The sequence below is a fragment of the Corylus avellana genome, chromosome 1 (genome assembly GCF_965113065.1).
Source record: "Corylus avellana chromosome 1, dhCorAvel1.hap1.2, whole genome shotgun sequence".
NCBI classification, from domain to species: domain Eukaryota; kingdom Viridiplantae; phylum Streptophyta; class Magnoliopsida; order Fagales; family Betulaceae; genus Corylus; species Corylus avellana.
The window spans coordinates 47492063-47508025 of record NC_142490.1 but is presented as its reverse complement, the minus strand read 5'-3'; the positions used below and the strand labels follow the sequence as shown (position 1 = coordinate 47508025).

Here is a 15963-nt window from a genome sequence, read left to right as displayed (position 1 = left end):
ATAGAATTAACTAGATTCTGAGGGAGCTGATGGTGTCATGCCAATGCATGGTTCCCATATGTGAGAACCAATCCACAATGCATTCTGATGTCCATTTTGTAGCCCAATCGGTTGCCAATAAACTCATCCCAATTATAAGACAGATGAGCCACTCCACCCAATTCAAAATTCCATTGCCTATAAGGATATGTGCAATCTCAATAAAAGCCACCTGGACCACTAGAATAACACACACAGCCACCCAAATCCAGGGGTTACGATGAATGCCCCTGAACACGTTCTTCTTCTCCAGCTCCCTAGCGTTGACTATGTTAAAGACTTGGCAGAGAACAAAGCTATTAAAGATAATGGTTTCACTAACCTTCTTGCTGATGCCCAGGATAGTCTGCCCCTTAGATTGGAAGAACACCGAGCTGGCAGTCTGATATAGAGCTTGGCTAACAAGGTTTCTCCACATAGCCTTGGTGATCAGTGGTTCGGTTTGTCTCAGTGGCAGCTTCTCCATCAATTTATCTGTTGGCGGCTCAGTCATTAATGCAAGGCCACCTAGAAAAGTGGAAACAAAGTTTGCCCATGGCAATTGGATTATCGAAATTGGAGAATATCCAAAAGATATGGTTGTGATGGTGGGTATCAACAGCCCTGCAATAGTCATGCTAAGCTGAAATTGGATATACTTGCGTATATTTTCATATGTACATCTCCCACACCTTATAATGGTGACCAAGAAACTGAAGTTACCATCCCTGATGATGATTTCAGAGCTTTCTATGGCCATTTCGCTGCTATAACTCTCCATCACAAGTCCCACGTCAGCTTCTTTCAGTGCAGGAATCTCGTTTGTTTTGCCTCCAACCATTGCTACTCTATTGCCTTTTTTCTTCAAACACTGCACCAGAAGGAGCTTATCAAATGGGGTACAACTTTCCATCAAGGTGATATTATTTACCTTAGTCATCCTCTCTTCATGATCGCTGTAATTTCGACAGTTTTCACCTTCAATCACCAATCCATCTGACGCGAGAGCTATGGCTTCCAACCCTGACTCTTTATCTTCTGAAACCAATATGATGTTAACTCCAGCGGTTTTCAAACCTTCTATTGCTTTGCTCGTCTCTTTAGAGTCCTTGCCAACTGCCGGTTGGTTTAGTGGTAGCCAAGCAGCTTTGTCAATGCAGATAGTTGAGACCGAGCCCATGGTGAGCCAAGCCAAAGGTTTTTGATCGGCAAAGGCCTTTTTAGACAGCATCTTCTTCTGCCAATAATCAATGCCGCACGAGATTACATAAGGCATTCCTCCCTTTACTCCAATCAGCGACATAGTAAGTGTGGCTATTAAAGTACTGAACCTCCCATTTGAATTCACAAAAAGTCTGTTGATTGCATCCACTATATGAATTGGTTTCACCCTGAGCTGTGGGAGCTTAGATTTAACATCTTCGTCTCCAAGCTTCAAGCGGAGGAACAACACAAAAAGGATGAGGATAGGGATTAAAAGGCCAGCAACATGTAATATGTTATTCACTTTATCAAGTTCCACTGGTAATGGGGTCATGCCTGGGGTTTGGGTAACCTGAGTCATCAACTGACCAAATGTTGTATCTGTGCCCACTGATGTAACCAACATGCCACCAGATCCACCAGTCACCTTTGCACCATAGAACAGAAATGGCTTATTGGCATCAATGGTGGACCCATCATCCAATTCCAGTTTCAAGGATTCACCCAATGTGAAGAACAAACCATCAGCAGGGATCAGACGACCCCTCTCGAGGGGAACAATGTCACCTACTAAAACATCGGAGCTGGAAACTTCCTTTTCGTGTCCCCCTCTCCTGACTATAATCGCCTTTCGAGGCATTTTCGATGGTTGTTGCTTTCCTGACATATTAAGTACCACAATCACGATGATAACAGAAATTGTGATAAAACCGTAGAGTAAACCATCGGTCATGCCGTTGATACCAAAGAAAATTGACAACCCTGCAGCCAGGAATAGAAGCCAAACGGTGCAATCATTGCAAGCTTTTAGGATACGTATAAAGAAGCCTGGTGTAGGAGCAAGTGTTAGGGATAATGTGCTGGCTTGGCGCCGACAATGTAGATGTTCCTCATCAAGTCCGTTCTCTAAATTAGTATCCAAAGCCTCAGCAACTCCTTGGACGCCTCTCTCTGCTAAAATCCTGGGAATTATGTGGGCTTGTTGGAGTTTTGCATCATTGGAATCCATATTTATGGGAACATGAGCTAATATTGCTGAAGTGATTTCCACACTTGGCACTATTTGTGGGTTCTGAAATTTAAAAAATATAAGAAAATAAGTCTTATTTTCCAGCAAAAAGAAAACTGATAAGAAATGATGCTGAAATCCTACCATCCACTAAAAGAGAAAGACCAATATATAAAGACGTCTCTGCTTTGATGATTAAAGTACATCATTAGCTTGATATGTTAGAGTTTTTTCATGTGTTAAATTAATTAAATATAGTTTTGTCTCACAAATCGTCGTTCTACCGTTTATTATTGTTTCCTACTTGGCACCTCTCCTATTTATTAGTGACGTAAGAAATAAACTATATATTGAGATTGAATATCGTGCTCTATCAAACATCACTTTGGAACTTCTTTAATTTGGTTGCGATGGTTGTTATAGGATATGGGTCTCTCTTTCTTCTGCTACTCTTGTATACTGTGACAACATGATTGCTCATAATGATGTTTTTCATGTATACTGTGACAACATGGTTGTGCATGTATGATGTATGTGTCTGTATTAATATTGACATGTATATATATATGCCCCTTATGTACGAGCGGTACTCAATGTAATTCAATATACAACCTTATTCTCAACAATATGAAATGCTAAATCACATCACCACTATGAACTAATACATTTGGTATACGAAATGGTAATTCCTTTAAAAATAAGAATGAATTATTTTATGAATATAAGAGGTTCAAATATAATGATTATTTCTATTTTTTTTTATTTGGTAAAAAAAAATGCGGTCACTAGAATTGAATCAAAATTTTTAAAATGCTCCGGATTTAAAAAGAAAAAAAAAATTGAAAATTATATGGGAGGTTAGCCACCCTAACAAAACATAGGGCTATTCCTAGAGAAATATATTGTGTTTTTCAAAAAATCCATATATTTTTTTATTTTTTTCCAAAAAAAAAACAGGAATGATTTCGATGAGTGGGAGTAGTTGGCCACCCATAACAAAGAGGTGATCGCACTGCCCCTGAACTGAAGCCTTTCGTGGTGGACCCTCGTCCAGCATAAAAAGACTAAGCCATTCTTAGTCCTGCATTGGATAATATTGAAATGGATCCTTAATTTTATGATGGACACCATTTAGATGTGATATCTAATACCCTAAGTTTCACACCTGTCGCTTTAGGAGACTAACTAAAAAATGGCTGTGAGGTCAAGGGGTCAAAGTATATTTATCCTTTTTTTTCTCTTTGTAATTTGGGTTTGAAAAAGTAAATGAATAATGTTGACTTTTTTGGAAAACACAATCTATATTTTAAGGACTAATTATTCCTCTCATTTCTTTTTTTTTTTAAAAAAAAAAAAGGAAAAAAGAATAGCTATTACTTTAACCATTCTAATGGGAATGACTACTTTTTTTTAAAAGAAAAAAAAAAAAAAAAAAAAAAAAAAAAACGTGTCCTAAGTTTTATAAGTTGGAAGGTATTGTACGGATTAAATCTTCTATATATATATATATATATATATATATATATATATATATATATATATTGTCACGCCCAAAACTACTTTGGAACGGATCAAATGGTATTGGAAGGTTTAGAACCTAGGGAAATGCGAAAATCAAATAGAAAACAGATCAGCTACTTTGAGGGAGCTAATTAATGCCTCCTAAAATTCATACAATGTGAAATATATGAAGAAATTGTAAGATACCTCTAATCCAATAAACCTTGGATTTTATAGAAAAGGCCTTACAAGTTACAAGAGTAATTAGGGAAAATACCCTAATTTCTTCCTACGTACAAAAATTACATTAATTATTTGAAAGGAAAGATGCTTTCTAATTTTCACCTAAGAGATTATATATATTATTTAAAAAGAAAGATACTTTCGAATTTTCTCTTAAGAGATTATTTATTTAAAAGAAACTGAACCAGTTGATAGCATGCACCTGCATGCATGCACATGCAAGAAACTGAACCAGTTGATAAAGCCTTGGTAGTGTATGCTACCATATATGCTGTGTATGCAAACACAACTAGAAGGAAACTATGTATTTAAAAAGCCAGTAAATAGACCTAAAAAGAAATGGAAATCCCAAAAGGGTTGTTTGACGTGATCAACCCCAAAATATTATTAAAAAGAAATGGAAAAAAATTGAGCCGGTTTCTTTGTCGGCTGTGAGAACTCATCTCTCAAGTGATTAATAGATATCTTACTCCTCCTGTTTCATCGAAGCTGATGGAGGAAATGGATGATGAATCTCTGTCAAGATCAATAAGACTCTCCTTATCTTTATCCACTGTTGATATGAGATTTTGCTCAGTCGTTTTGGCTATTGGCTGAGACTCAAAGTTCTCTTCCTGGACGGAGCTTGTCGTTGACATATGGCCTGTCGGATTGGGTAGCATATATCAAGTTTATGAAAGAATGTCATATACAGAAGTTGATTCAAATAAAGAAATGCACAGAGAATTACCTGAAGATTGTGAAACTCTTGAGCTTCAATTCTCTTCGTGCTCATTCGGCCTCTCATGCACGCACCAGTCCTATTTAAGGTATAAAAATCAGTACCACTTGAGGTAATTAACTTATTATCTAGAAAATAAAAAATTTCTTAGCCAGTAAAACTCACTAGCAGCTAATATAAGAGGTTCGAATATATATAACTCTTTTATATGATGATGATGTTTTAAGGGATCATTAATTGAACGTTATCCTCACACCTTATTATTATCTACTTTGAGAGAAAAATAGTGGAGCTCTTCGAAGCCGTGCATGCATGCCATTAAGTAGCATTAGCCATTAGGTAAGGAGTCATATCACGATTTTATTGTTCATTCTTTGACCATTTTCTTGTTTTCTCTCTAAATTAACTTTCACCCTAATCGAACATTCCTTCCAAATACTTTTCACATATGCGTTGGATTCACACTTAAATTCAAATGTCAGACTTTCTATCTGGCCACGTAGACAATATCCACTTGCATATATTATTATATGCAAGTGGATATAGGGACAGGAATCCCCTGGCCTTTTCCTTTTGTCTTATAGTAATACTAGACAAATTTTCATTTTTTTATACTTAAAATTATCAATTTGATTAAAATTTAAAAAATATCCATCACAAATCTAATGATAGGTATTCGTCCCAAAAAACAAATTCAACGATTACTCAGATATATATGTTCTAGAATCGGTTATTATCATGCAGGCATAATTGTCTTCACACTGCATGCATGCTGGAAGATTTTTGTCCATGAAAACTTTATTTGTCTTTTTTCTGTCCATTAATTCTTATAAGTTTCTTAAAAGAATTAGTCTGATGTTACGTACGTACCAGATATACGAGAAATGGATAAGAACAAGACTCTTACTTATTAGTTAATTAGTATCTATCTTTATTATTTAGTTATTAGTCTATAGTTAAGTACTCTTAACTTAAGTGTTGACTGTTGAGATAGTATTAGAAGTCTTAGGATGCCATATATATGTATCTTTGAAATTTGTTTTTCAATCATGTTTCTATTGAAAACAAGCAAATAAATTATTTTTGCTGATGACTTATGAGAAAGTAAAGTTACATGCAAAGACTAATTACACGAGAAGCTTAGTTATATACATAGACTAAATGACTAATTAAGTATCGATGATATCTAATTTGATGATATAATTGAGACTAGGAAGGAGTTAATGACTCAAGCTTTATTTGGCAGAGCCTTTCTTTTCCTTTTTTACTGTTCATGCACAATTTCTCAACAACACAAAAAAAAAAAATCAACATCAAAACATTCTTACTTTTTTCACTTTTTATATCACATAATTCACTTTTTATTACTTTTCAAATAAAAAAAATTACTACAAAACAAAATTTTTTCACTTTTTTTTACCAAACATTTTTATTTTTTATTTTTTTCACATCAATTGACATCACCTACAATATCTAAGGAAAAAGGCTTTGCCAAACAAAATCTTAGCCATTGAATCTGCATGACTGCAAGATGTACGTCTTCTTCCTTTAACATCGATTTGTTCTTGTAAGTAAATATAATTCGTTGCTTGATTAATGAAAATAATTAGAGAATTATAATAGCAGATTTAGCTTATTTTTTGGAAGGCCTAAGATACCCCTAAAATTTATCTTTTATGTTGGCTGTATTTGGCAATGGAATGGAAAAAAGGGAGTAGACTGGTACTGTAGCAGATTTAATTAATATAAAAAAAAAAAGTAAGAATATTTTGTATAAAAAAAAGTGAAAAATTTAGTTTTGTATTGATTTTTTTATTTGAATAGTAATTAAAAGTGATTAATATGATATAAAAAGCAAAAATTTTAGAGTTAATTTTGAAAATAATCTTTTGAATTTTTGGGTCTCAGCCCTTTGCCACGTAGTCACTTAGGATTAACATCTGACCTTTTGTACTTAACAATGTTTAAAAAATCTGCCATTAATACGTAGAATGACTGATTTATTAAAAAATTGTAAATAAAAAGGACAGAAGAAAAACGTTTTTTCAACCTTTTCGTGAAGCTGACGGAGGATCGCTTACGTGAAGCTGACGGAGGAGCGCTTACGATAACATCTCCCAAAGAAGCGATAATGGTTTAACTTTTTTGACCACTTATAAATAGCGACAACATGCAGTCCATTTTTCTTCAGCTGTGGTAACAAAATTGGACACGCATCCCGTCGTGAGGCTCCAACAAACTCTCATATTTTGAGACTCTTAAGGCCTTGTTTGGTAATGAGCATGTCAAAACTCCAATTTTTTCAACTTTTATTTTTTATATCATATTAATTATTTTTTCAATATTATTTAAATAAAAAATTTATTACAGAACAAAATATTAGGAGGTCATAATCAAAAGGACAGAAAAAGTCCATAGGTCAAAAATGAGATAATGGTAAAGAGTGGCCGAGTTCTACGTTTCAAAGTACAAAGAGAATACGCCGACTTCTAGCATTCACGATGGTTTCTTTCTTTAAAATTTCAATTCATATTTGCTTCTTTAAAATTATATGCTTAAATATTTGTTTGTAAAATTGTTGTTGGCATTGATGAGTTTGTTCTGATTGGTATATATGCAACTGTAGCTTGATGGTAGTTTAAGGAATCTCTAGAGAAACCATTAGAGTGAGATTTTGGGAGGTTTTATCTACTTTTAAAAAAAGGTCAATATGATTTAGAGAAATCATTGTGACTTTGTGAGTGCCCTAATAACAAAAAAAAGAAAAAGAAATATAATACCCTAAATAACCCTTGTTGTATATGACTCTTTCATCAACCTTTAAAGCATTTCACAGTCCAGTGACGAGAGGGTTGGCAAAACAGATATTTGGCAAATAAACAGGTATATGTTAATCCTATACATATAACTATTATTTATGAAGACTAGATGAACCTTATTATAAAAAAACATGCATAGAATAAATGGGTCGTAAACAGGTCATAGCACGTACCTGTTTTGCCAGCCCGTAACTATTATTAATAAGTTGAACTAAACCCATGAGGCCCAAACATGCGTTCTCTTTTACTATAGCATATAATCGAATTTTCAGCAATTAGAGTAGTAATCGAAAGAGAGAGTTTATATGAAACTCAAAATTGCTTAAGATTTTAATACTTAACTGTTGTTGCCTGATTATAACAATTAATCCAAAGTGACACCATCCGTCATGAAAAAACCATCCGCCAAACCAAGGGTTGAAAACAGAGACAATCTGCATTGACTGCTTTAATTGATTGGTTGGATTGCTTGTGTGAACCTTTAAATGCTACTTGGATCTTCGTTTGGACACACAAAATGAAGAAATAATTTAAAAGAAAACTTCACAAAAACTCTCATTAATTTTTTAATGATAGGCAAACTCATTCTTTTTTTTTTTTTTCGCCTCTTTACATTTTGCCTTTCATTTTTAGGGAGAGAAGAAGAATTAAATATCATTAAAAAAAAAATTAAATAACTTTCAATTTTGCCTAGATTGCGAATTTTTGATCAAAATTATGCTACTCTCTTGCCTTTTTTCTTCAAACACTCACCAAAAGGAGCTTATCAAATGGGGTACAACTTTTCATTATGGTGATATTATTTACCTTATTCATCCTCTCTATTGAGACAAGAGTTACAATAACTCAAAAGACACAGTATTGAGTTACCTTACTCATCCTTTCGCCAAAGTCGTCGACTCGTCGGCAATTTCAGCTTTTAATTTTTAATACGTTAATTTTATGTTAAGTTCATATTAAATTTACTGAAAAACGTGACAAAAATTAATGATCATACCATGGAATGATATTGGTACCATGTCTTTCATGAAGCCGAATTCAGGCCATGAGGCCCAAAGCTATTCCTTTAAGCAGATATCAACAGCCCAAAGCTATTACAAAAATACAAATCTTTTAAGTCGGATCTTTCTAATAGGTCGAAAGGTTTGGCGTCAATAAGTCGCATGCACTATCCACCACTCGTACTGTCGTACACACGTGAGGCGTAAGTCTTCGTCTTCTTCAACCGAAGTCCTCGCTGCTGTTGAAGGTTGAAAGTTGAAAGTTGAAACCGTTCGACTAATACCCACTACCCAGTGGCCAGTGTGCCAATCAAGTCCTCAGGTAATGCCATTTGAATGCTCTGTTTCTCTTTGATTCTGAGTTGCTCTTTCTTTTTCTATGCTTCCCATTTCACAAACTCTCTGTTTTTTTTTTTTTAGTAATTCAAAGAGAATGAATATGGCTGTTTGTTGAAATCCTTCAGAACTGAATGCAGGGTTATGAATATGGCTGTTTTTTTCTCTCTAATTTATTTTGCTGTTCTTTATATAATTATATCAGAACTCAGCAGCCCAAAGCAATTACATAAAACAAATCTTTCAAGCGAGGCGTACGAACGTTAAGTCGTTAAGTCTTTGTCTTCCTCAACCGAAGTCAACGCTGCTGTTGAAACCGTTCGACCTATACCCAGTGGCCAGTGTGCCAATCAAGTCCTCAGGTAATGTCATTTGAATGCTCTGTTTCTCTTTGATTCTGAGTTGCTCTTTCTTTTTCTATGCTTCCCATTTCACAAACTCTCTGTTTTTTTTTTTTTTTCTCTCTCTCTTTAGTAATTCAAAGAGAATGAATATGGCTGTTTGTTGAAATCCTTCAGAACTGCATGCAGGGTTATGAATATGGCTGTTTTTCTCTCTCTAATTTATTTTGCTGTTCTTTATATCAGAACTTGGTCTATTTTACTTGCCAGATTTACAAATCTTTATATATGGTGCTTAGAGAGGGAGTTCAATTAGAAATTTGCACACACTGTTCCTGGAATGAGAATAGGAACACAAAAGCAAACAGAACATTAAAGCAAGCGAATTTGAGGGAAAAAAAGAAGAAGCTATGATGAGAATCTATGTATATAAAAAACTGAATTATTCGTTACAATGGTTCACAACTTATAACAACATCCAAAAAAAGTAAATAAAAGGTAAGAAAATCTCCCATCAAAGAAGAAAAATTAGAACAATCAAAGAAAATCTAATGCTGGAAAAGTCATCTAAATTTGGCAAACACATAAAATCGTGGTGTTTCCTAAATCAATCGTGCCCTGACTCCCCATATACAACTACACCTGGTAATTATGTTTCTACATGCCTCTTTGTATGCTAAAAGTGGAAATCAGTATAAACTAAGATGAGACTGGTGTCAAGTTTCCATTCATGAGTGGCAGCTCGAGAGTTGCAGATTCTGAGGGATCAGAGGGTGTCGTACCAAAGGTTCCCATATGTGACCCATCAAAGCAATCCATGATGCAGCCTGATGTGTACTTTGTAGCCCAATCGATAGCCCATGAAACCATCCCAATTAGAAGACAGACGAACCACTGCACCCAATTCAATCTTGCATTGCCAACAAAGAAATGTGCAATCTCAATAAAAGCCACCTGCAGCCCCACAATGAGAACCACAGCCACCAAAAACCAAGGGTTAGAATGAATGTCCCTAAATACATTCTTCCTCTCCAGCTCTCTTGCATTGACTTGGTTGAATACTTGGCAGAGAAAAAAAGTATTGAAGATGATGGTTTTACAAACATCCTCGCTTATGCCCAGGATAGCTTCCCCTTTGAATTGGATGGTCACCAAGATGGCAACCTGATATAGAGCTTGACTGACTAGGTTTCTCCGCATAGCCTTGGTGATCAGTGGTTCACTTTGTCTGATCATTGGAGGCTTTTCCATTAGTTTCTCTGTTGTGGGCTCTGTAAGTAATGCAAAGCCACCTAGAAGGGTCACAAAGAAGTTTGCCCAGAGCAAATGGATTGCCGTAATTGGAGAATATCCAAAATAAATGGTTGTGATCAAGGTTATCAACCACCCTGCAATATTCATGGTGAGCACAAGTTGGATATACTTCCGAATGTTGTCATAAGTACATCTTCCACAGCTGACAATAGTGACCAAGAAACTGATATTTCCATCCCTGATGATGATGTCAGAATTCTGTGTGTCCATTTCACTGCTACAAATTCCCATCACAATGCACACATCAGCTTCCTTTAGTGCAGGAATCTCATTTGTTTTGACTCCAACCATTGCTACTTTGTGGCCTTTTTTCTTCAAACACTGCACCAGAAGGAGCCTGTGAGAAGGGAAGGAGCTTCCCATCACCATGATTTTATCTACTTCATTCATCCTCTCTTCATTGCTGTAATTCTGAAACTGTTCACCTTCAAGCGCAGATGATCTCTTTGAATTGGCAAGCAGTCCAAATCTGAGAGCTATGTCTTCCAACACTGACACATCATCTTCTGAAACCAGTATGATGTTAACTCCATTCTTTTTCCACCCTTCAATTGCATTTCTTGTCTCTGTCCTGCACACCTCATCTGCCGACGGGTCTAGTGTTGGCCAGCCAGTTTTGTCAATGCAGATAGTGGTGACTGAAGCCATGGTGAGACAAGCCAAAGGTTCTTGAGCAACAGCCTTGTCAGACAGCATTTTCTTGTTCCAATAATCGATGGTGAATGCAACTACAAAAGGTATTCCTTCCGTCACTCCAACCAGCAATATAGTAAGTGAAGTTGTTAAGGTTCTGGTCTTCCCATTTAGTTCCACGACAAATCTCATAGTCGCATCTATTATCTCCTCGCTTCCAATTGGTTTCCCCTTCAGCTCTGGGAGGTTGGAGCCAACATCTAATTCCTTTTTAAACTTAAACCGGAGGAACAACACTACAAGGATGAGGATTGAGATTGAAAGACCAGTAATTTGTGTGCGAATGCTCACCCTGTCAAGCTCAGCTGGTAATGAGGTCTTGTGGCGGGGATGGATGACCCGGCCCATCAGCTGACTCCATGTGGTGTCCATTCCCACAGATGTAACTAGCATGCGCCCACTTCCATCAACCACCTTTGCGCCATAGAACAGAAATGGGTTCCTATCATCAATGGTGGACTCTAGACCATCATTTAGTTTTAGAAGCTGATCACCAGATATGAACAAACCATCAGCAGGGATTAGAGTTTCCTTCTTCAGGCATACTATGTCACCCACCAAAACATCGCCCATGTGTACTTTCTGTGGGTGCCCCCCTATGAGGACATCAACTTCCAATGGCTTCTGCTTTCCTGACATCTTCCATGAATGTTCAAGCCAGAAGTCACGTAGCGAAGGAGCAGCCACAAGTATGACGATGGCAATAATTATGATGACTCCTTCATACCAACCAGTCCTGAGACCATCCTCCTCGATCCCAAACACAAGTGACAGCACTGCAGAGACGAATAGAAGGAAAATGATGCAATTACTGCAATACTTTAAGAGAAATTTGAAGAAGCCTCGTTCAGGAGTCTGTGTTTTGGAGAGTGTGCTAGCTCTGTGTCTAGAGTGACGGATTCCAGTCTCTAAATCAGTATCCAGAGCTTCTGAAATTCCTTTGATGCCTCCAAACTTCTGTATAGAATCCAAGTCCTTCTCCTTTACCATCCTGGCAATGTTTGCTTCTTGGAGTTTTGCATCATTGATAGAATTTTCGTTCTCACCATCCAAATTTACATTTATGGAAACATGAGGTGATGCTGATAAAATTTCCACACTTGCTGTAATTTGTGGATGCTGCAAAATATGAATTAGAAGATATATTAATATGATGACTATTATTTTTAACTTGAAGTCAGTTGACTCGAAGGGAAGATGTAAGCTCCTCCTAAAGATAGTCAATTCTGGTTTTATTTTGTTAAAAATTCTTTGGATGAATGTTAATATATATAAGAATTTTTTTGTTTAAATTAAGATGTAATAAGTACATAATTAATGAAGGGTGCTTGTTAAAAAACTCACAAATCTTCCACAAAATCAAGGAAATTGCAGAAGAACTGAAGAAAACTCTCCAATCCATCCTTATTAGGCTTAATTCAAAGTAGGGTCGCAACCTTGGAGCAAAAATTACTAAACTACTCTATTCCAACGAGGCTTATTGTGGGCTAGAGGGGGTGGAAGTTACTTCATCTGTATGCTATAGGTTTTAAATTTTTGCAAGATGATAAAACCTAAGGAATGATGCAACGTGGCATAGTGGGAAGCTGAATCTATCAGCACACAATTCACAACTCTTCCATGAAACCAAGAAAAGTTAAGAAAATTGCAGAAAAGCTGAAGAAAACTCTTCCAATAGTATTTCTTATTGAAAAACTAATCATGATACTAAAATATGCCGGCCAGGCCATCCCTATTAGGCTTAAAAGGAATACAAATTACAAAAACTACCATGCTGCAATCTTGTTCAAACAAGACTGGGGGGTGGGGAAGTTACTTCATCTGTATGCATATAGGTTTTAAACTTTTGCAACATGATAAATCCTAAAGGAGTGATGCAGCGTAACATAGTGGGAAGCTGATTCTACCGGCACACAACTCACAACTGATAACAAAAACCAAGAAAAATCTAGGAATTTGCAAGAAATCTGAAGAAAACTGTCCCTAGAGTATTTCTTATTGAAAAGCTTATAGCAATACTAAAGTTTGGGGGCCAAGCCATCCTTATTAGGCTTAAATAGATGTACGGTTACAGCTCGAAAAGGAAAATTACAAAACTACCCTGCCATGATCTCGTTTGAACAAAACTACAAATCGCACCGTAGATCAAACGAAACTACAACCAACACTACAATCGAAGCATTCTAGAACCACCTTGTTTGAAAGACATATGATCGAGCTAGTGATCAAGGCTCCATGGTATAAGCTCATTCAAACGTACTTCGATCGGGTTACCGATCAAAGCTTTTTGACTCGAACGACATCCTGCAGCTTTGTTTGAACAAGAGTTGAATGTCATTCACACAAAACTTTTCCTCCTCAAATTTCTCAGTGTAAATTTTGGCTATTCGATCTACAGCAAGGGAGCTGACCTTTGCTTCATCTTAATGTAGAGTACATTTCCTTTAATTGTCAGTAAAGTGGGTGGGGCTATTTCTACTTGATTGATGAGAAAAACAAAGAAATTTTTGGGTTTTCAAGTATTGTTTCGAAATTGTGTTCGAAGGGGTTGGTGACCATTCCTGAGCATTGGTAATGGCGCTATGTTTGCGGCTTGGCCGAATGGTATACATAATGCAGTGACCTTTTCCAACATATAGCAGCGGTGTTCTGCCACTGCTTTAGATCAGTTTCTTTATCAAGGCTCTGGGAGCTTAAGCAAGTATAAGGCTAAGCTCAGACCAACTAAACTTGCACTATCATCCACCATATAAATCCAACGGATACAAAATAGAAAGCTTAATTAATTACCTCCCCTCCTGTTTCATCAATGCTGCTGTCCTCAAAGCCGGTGCAGCTATGGAAGGAAGTTGATGATGAGCTATAGAAGGAAGTCGATGATGAGAGTCTGTGGAAAGCTCTAGAACCCTTCTCAGCAGCTTTATCTGCGGTGTCATCATTAAAGCTGATGATACTATGGAAGGATTCCTTCGATGATGAGAGTCTGTGGAAAGCTCTAGAATCCTTCACAGCAGCTTTATCTGCTCCTGATATGATATTTTGCTCCTCCGGCCGGTTACTGACAAGTAGCGGGGACTCAAGGTCCTCATCATGGCCAAACTTATGTATAGAATCCAAGTCCTCCTCCTTTACCATCTGGACAATGTTTGCTTGTTGAAGTTTTGCATCATTCATAGAGTTGTCATTCTCACCATCCAAATTTACACTTATGGAAACATGATCAGGTGATGCAGATAAAATTTCCACGCTTGCCGTAATTTGTGGATGCTGCAAAATATGAATTAGAAGATATATTAATATGATAACTCAACTCCAGGGCAGATATAAGCTTCTCCTAAAGATAAGTCAAAAGTCTCATATATATTGGCTGCTCCTAAGACTTGGGGGAATTCAAATCAGCCTGTGATCAATGTGTAATCAGGCAAGCAGACTACAATAACTGGTATGTAGCCTCAGTTTTTCTCTTCACTGTCTCATGATGTCATCTTGATTGACCCAAATTATGTGCTTGTGTTTCTCCTTCATGAAAAGCATATTGGCCTCTTTTTGGTCTAGAACAAAATTTGAAAATGGGGACTAGCTACACCTTTGATCCATTGAGAGATACAATTGTAACAGATCAAGATTCCCTAGAATTTTAGGGTATTCTAATACCCAAGTGTATATGGTAATTAAATAATAAAGTGATAAATCTAATATGGCAATATCTTCACTATTTAATTTGAAAACAATGATTGTGAAGTATTCTAAAATCCCCTGTAACTACTCTTATCATCATGAAAGCTCTTGTTTTAGCTAAAATCCCATAGTGATCTTTTTTTCATGTTCGTTTGTGTTTAAAAGCTCAATAATAATGCATGCAGCTTGATATTAGTTGCCAAAGAGGCTTCAAATATATTGTAACAGGTTTCGCTTGATTACCTCCTCTTCTGTGTCATCAAAGCTGACGCAACTATAGAAGGAACTCGATGATGAGAGCCTGTGGAGAGCAAGAGAACCCTTCGCAGCAGCTTTATCTGCTTCTGACATGACGCTTGTCTGAGTTTGGCTCGATCTGTATTTGTGTAAAGAAATGGACGAGAACAAACGTTGTGCTCTCTGTCCATGGGAAAGACTCTAAGACCATATTGATATATATTTGTATGGCTTCAACTTTCGCGCTTTAGAATCTTCGTGGAAGCTACGTCCATTTCTCCTGAAAATTGCCGCATGGCGTCTCTAACTCTCTTAACATTTCCGTCGGTCTCCTGCATGCGTGAAGGCGTCCATGACTGAAAATGAGAGAAAGGGATTTTTACCTTTTGCAACTTTGTATGGGGGTTTAACTCTTCATCATTTTTTGTTTTGGATGAATTATATTCTTCATGATTTTGACAATTTACTTTTGAGTTAGCAAATTTTTTAAAGGACAAAAATTTCTTATAAATCGGTCCGAAAGAAATTTCCTTCGACCACATTAAATTCTTAACATCATTAATAACAGTTTATTAATTTAGACTAAATTTAATATAAATTTTAAATATTTATAGATATTTTGTACTATTTTAAATGAATTAGAAGATATTTCTTTCAGACTATTTTAAAAGAAATTTTTGTCATTTTTTAATTAGGATTATTGGTCGGTAAGTAAAGTAATAAGATAACGGAGTATTACCCTTTTTTCCCTCTCCCCCGTATTGAGTTGAAAAAAAAAAAAAAAAAAAAAAAAAAAAAAAAGGAAAAAAGGTTTAACAAATTATTTTTTATGCGGATAGAATATATAGAT

General features: G+C 36.2%; 1 protein-coding gene, 1 long non-coding RNA gene and 1 pseudogene across 4 annotated transcripts; 1 reads left to right on the top strand and 2 right to left on the bottom strand.

Annotated features, from left to right (window-relative positions):
* Positions 1-6: 6 nt before the first annotated feature.
* LOC132170180 (calcium-transporting ATPase 12, plasma membrane-type-like) lies at positions 7-4611 on the bottom strand (annotated as a pseudogene).
* A 4124-nt stretch (positions 4612-8735) lies between these two features.
* Positions 8736-15159, top strand: LOC132168520 (uncharacterized). Of its 3 annotated transcripts, none has more exons than XR_009438884.2 (4): positions 8736-8836; positions 9056-9212; positions 14520-14640; positions 15073-15159. It is a non-coding gene; the product is annotated as an uncharacterized LOC132168520 (long non-coding RNA). The 3 variants fall into 3 exon arrangements; XR_009438880.2 differs by having other exon boundaries at positions 14515-14640; XR_015912669.1 differs by having other exon boundaries at positions 14423-14640.
* LOC132168519 (putative calcium-transporting ATPase 13, plasma membrane-type) lies at positions 9314-15506 on the bottom strand. The gene is made up of 2 exons (XM_059579511.2): positions 15120-15506; positions 9314-12317 (listed from the first exon to the last, which is right to left on the bottom strand). The coding sequence occupies exons 1-2, from the start codon at positions 15225-15227 to the stop codon at positions 9891-9893; spliced, it is 2535 nt and encodes an 844-aa protein (XP_059435494.2). The 5' UTR covers positions 15228-15506; the 3' UTR covers positions 9314-9890.
* Between the last annotated feature and the right edge of the window lie 457 nt (positions 15507-15963).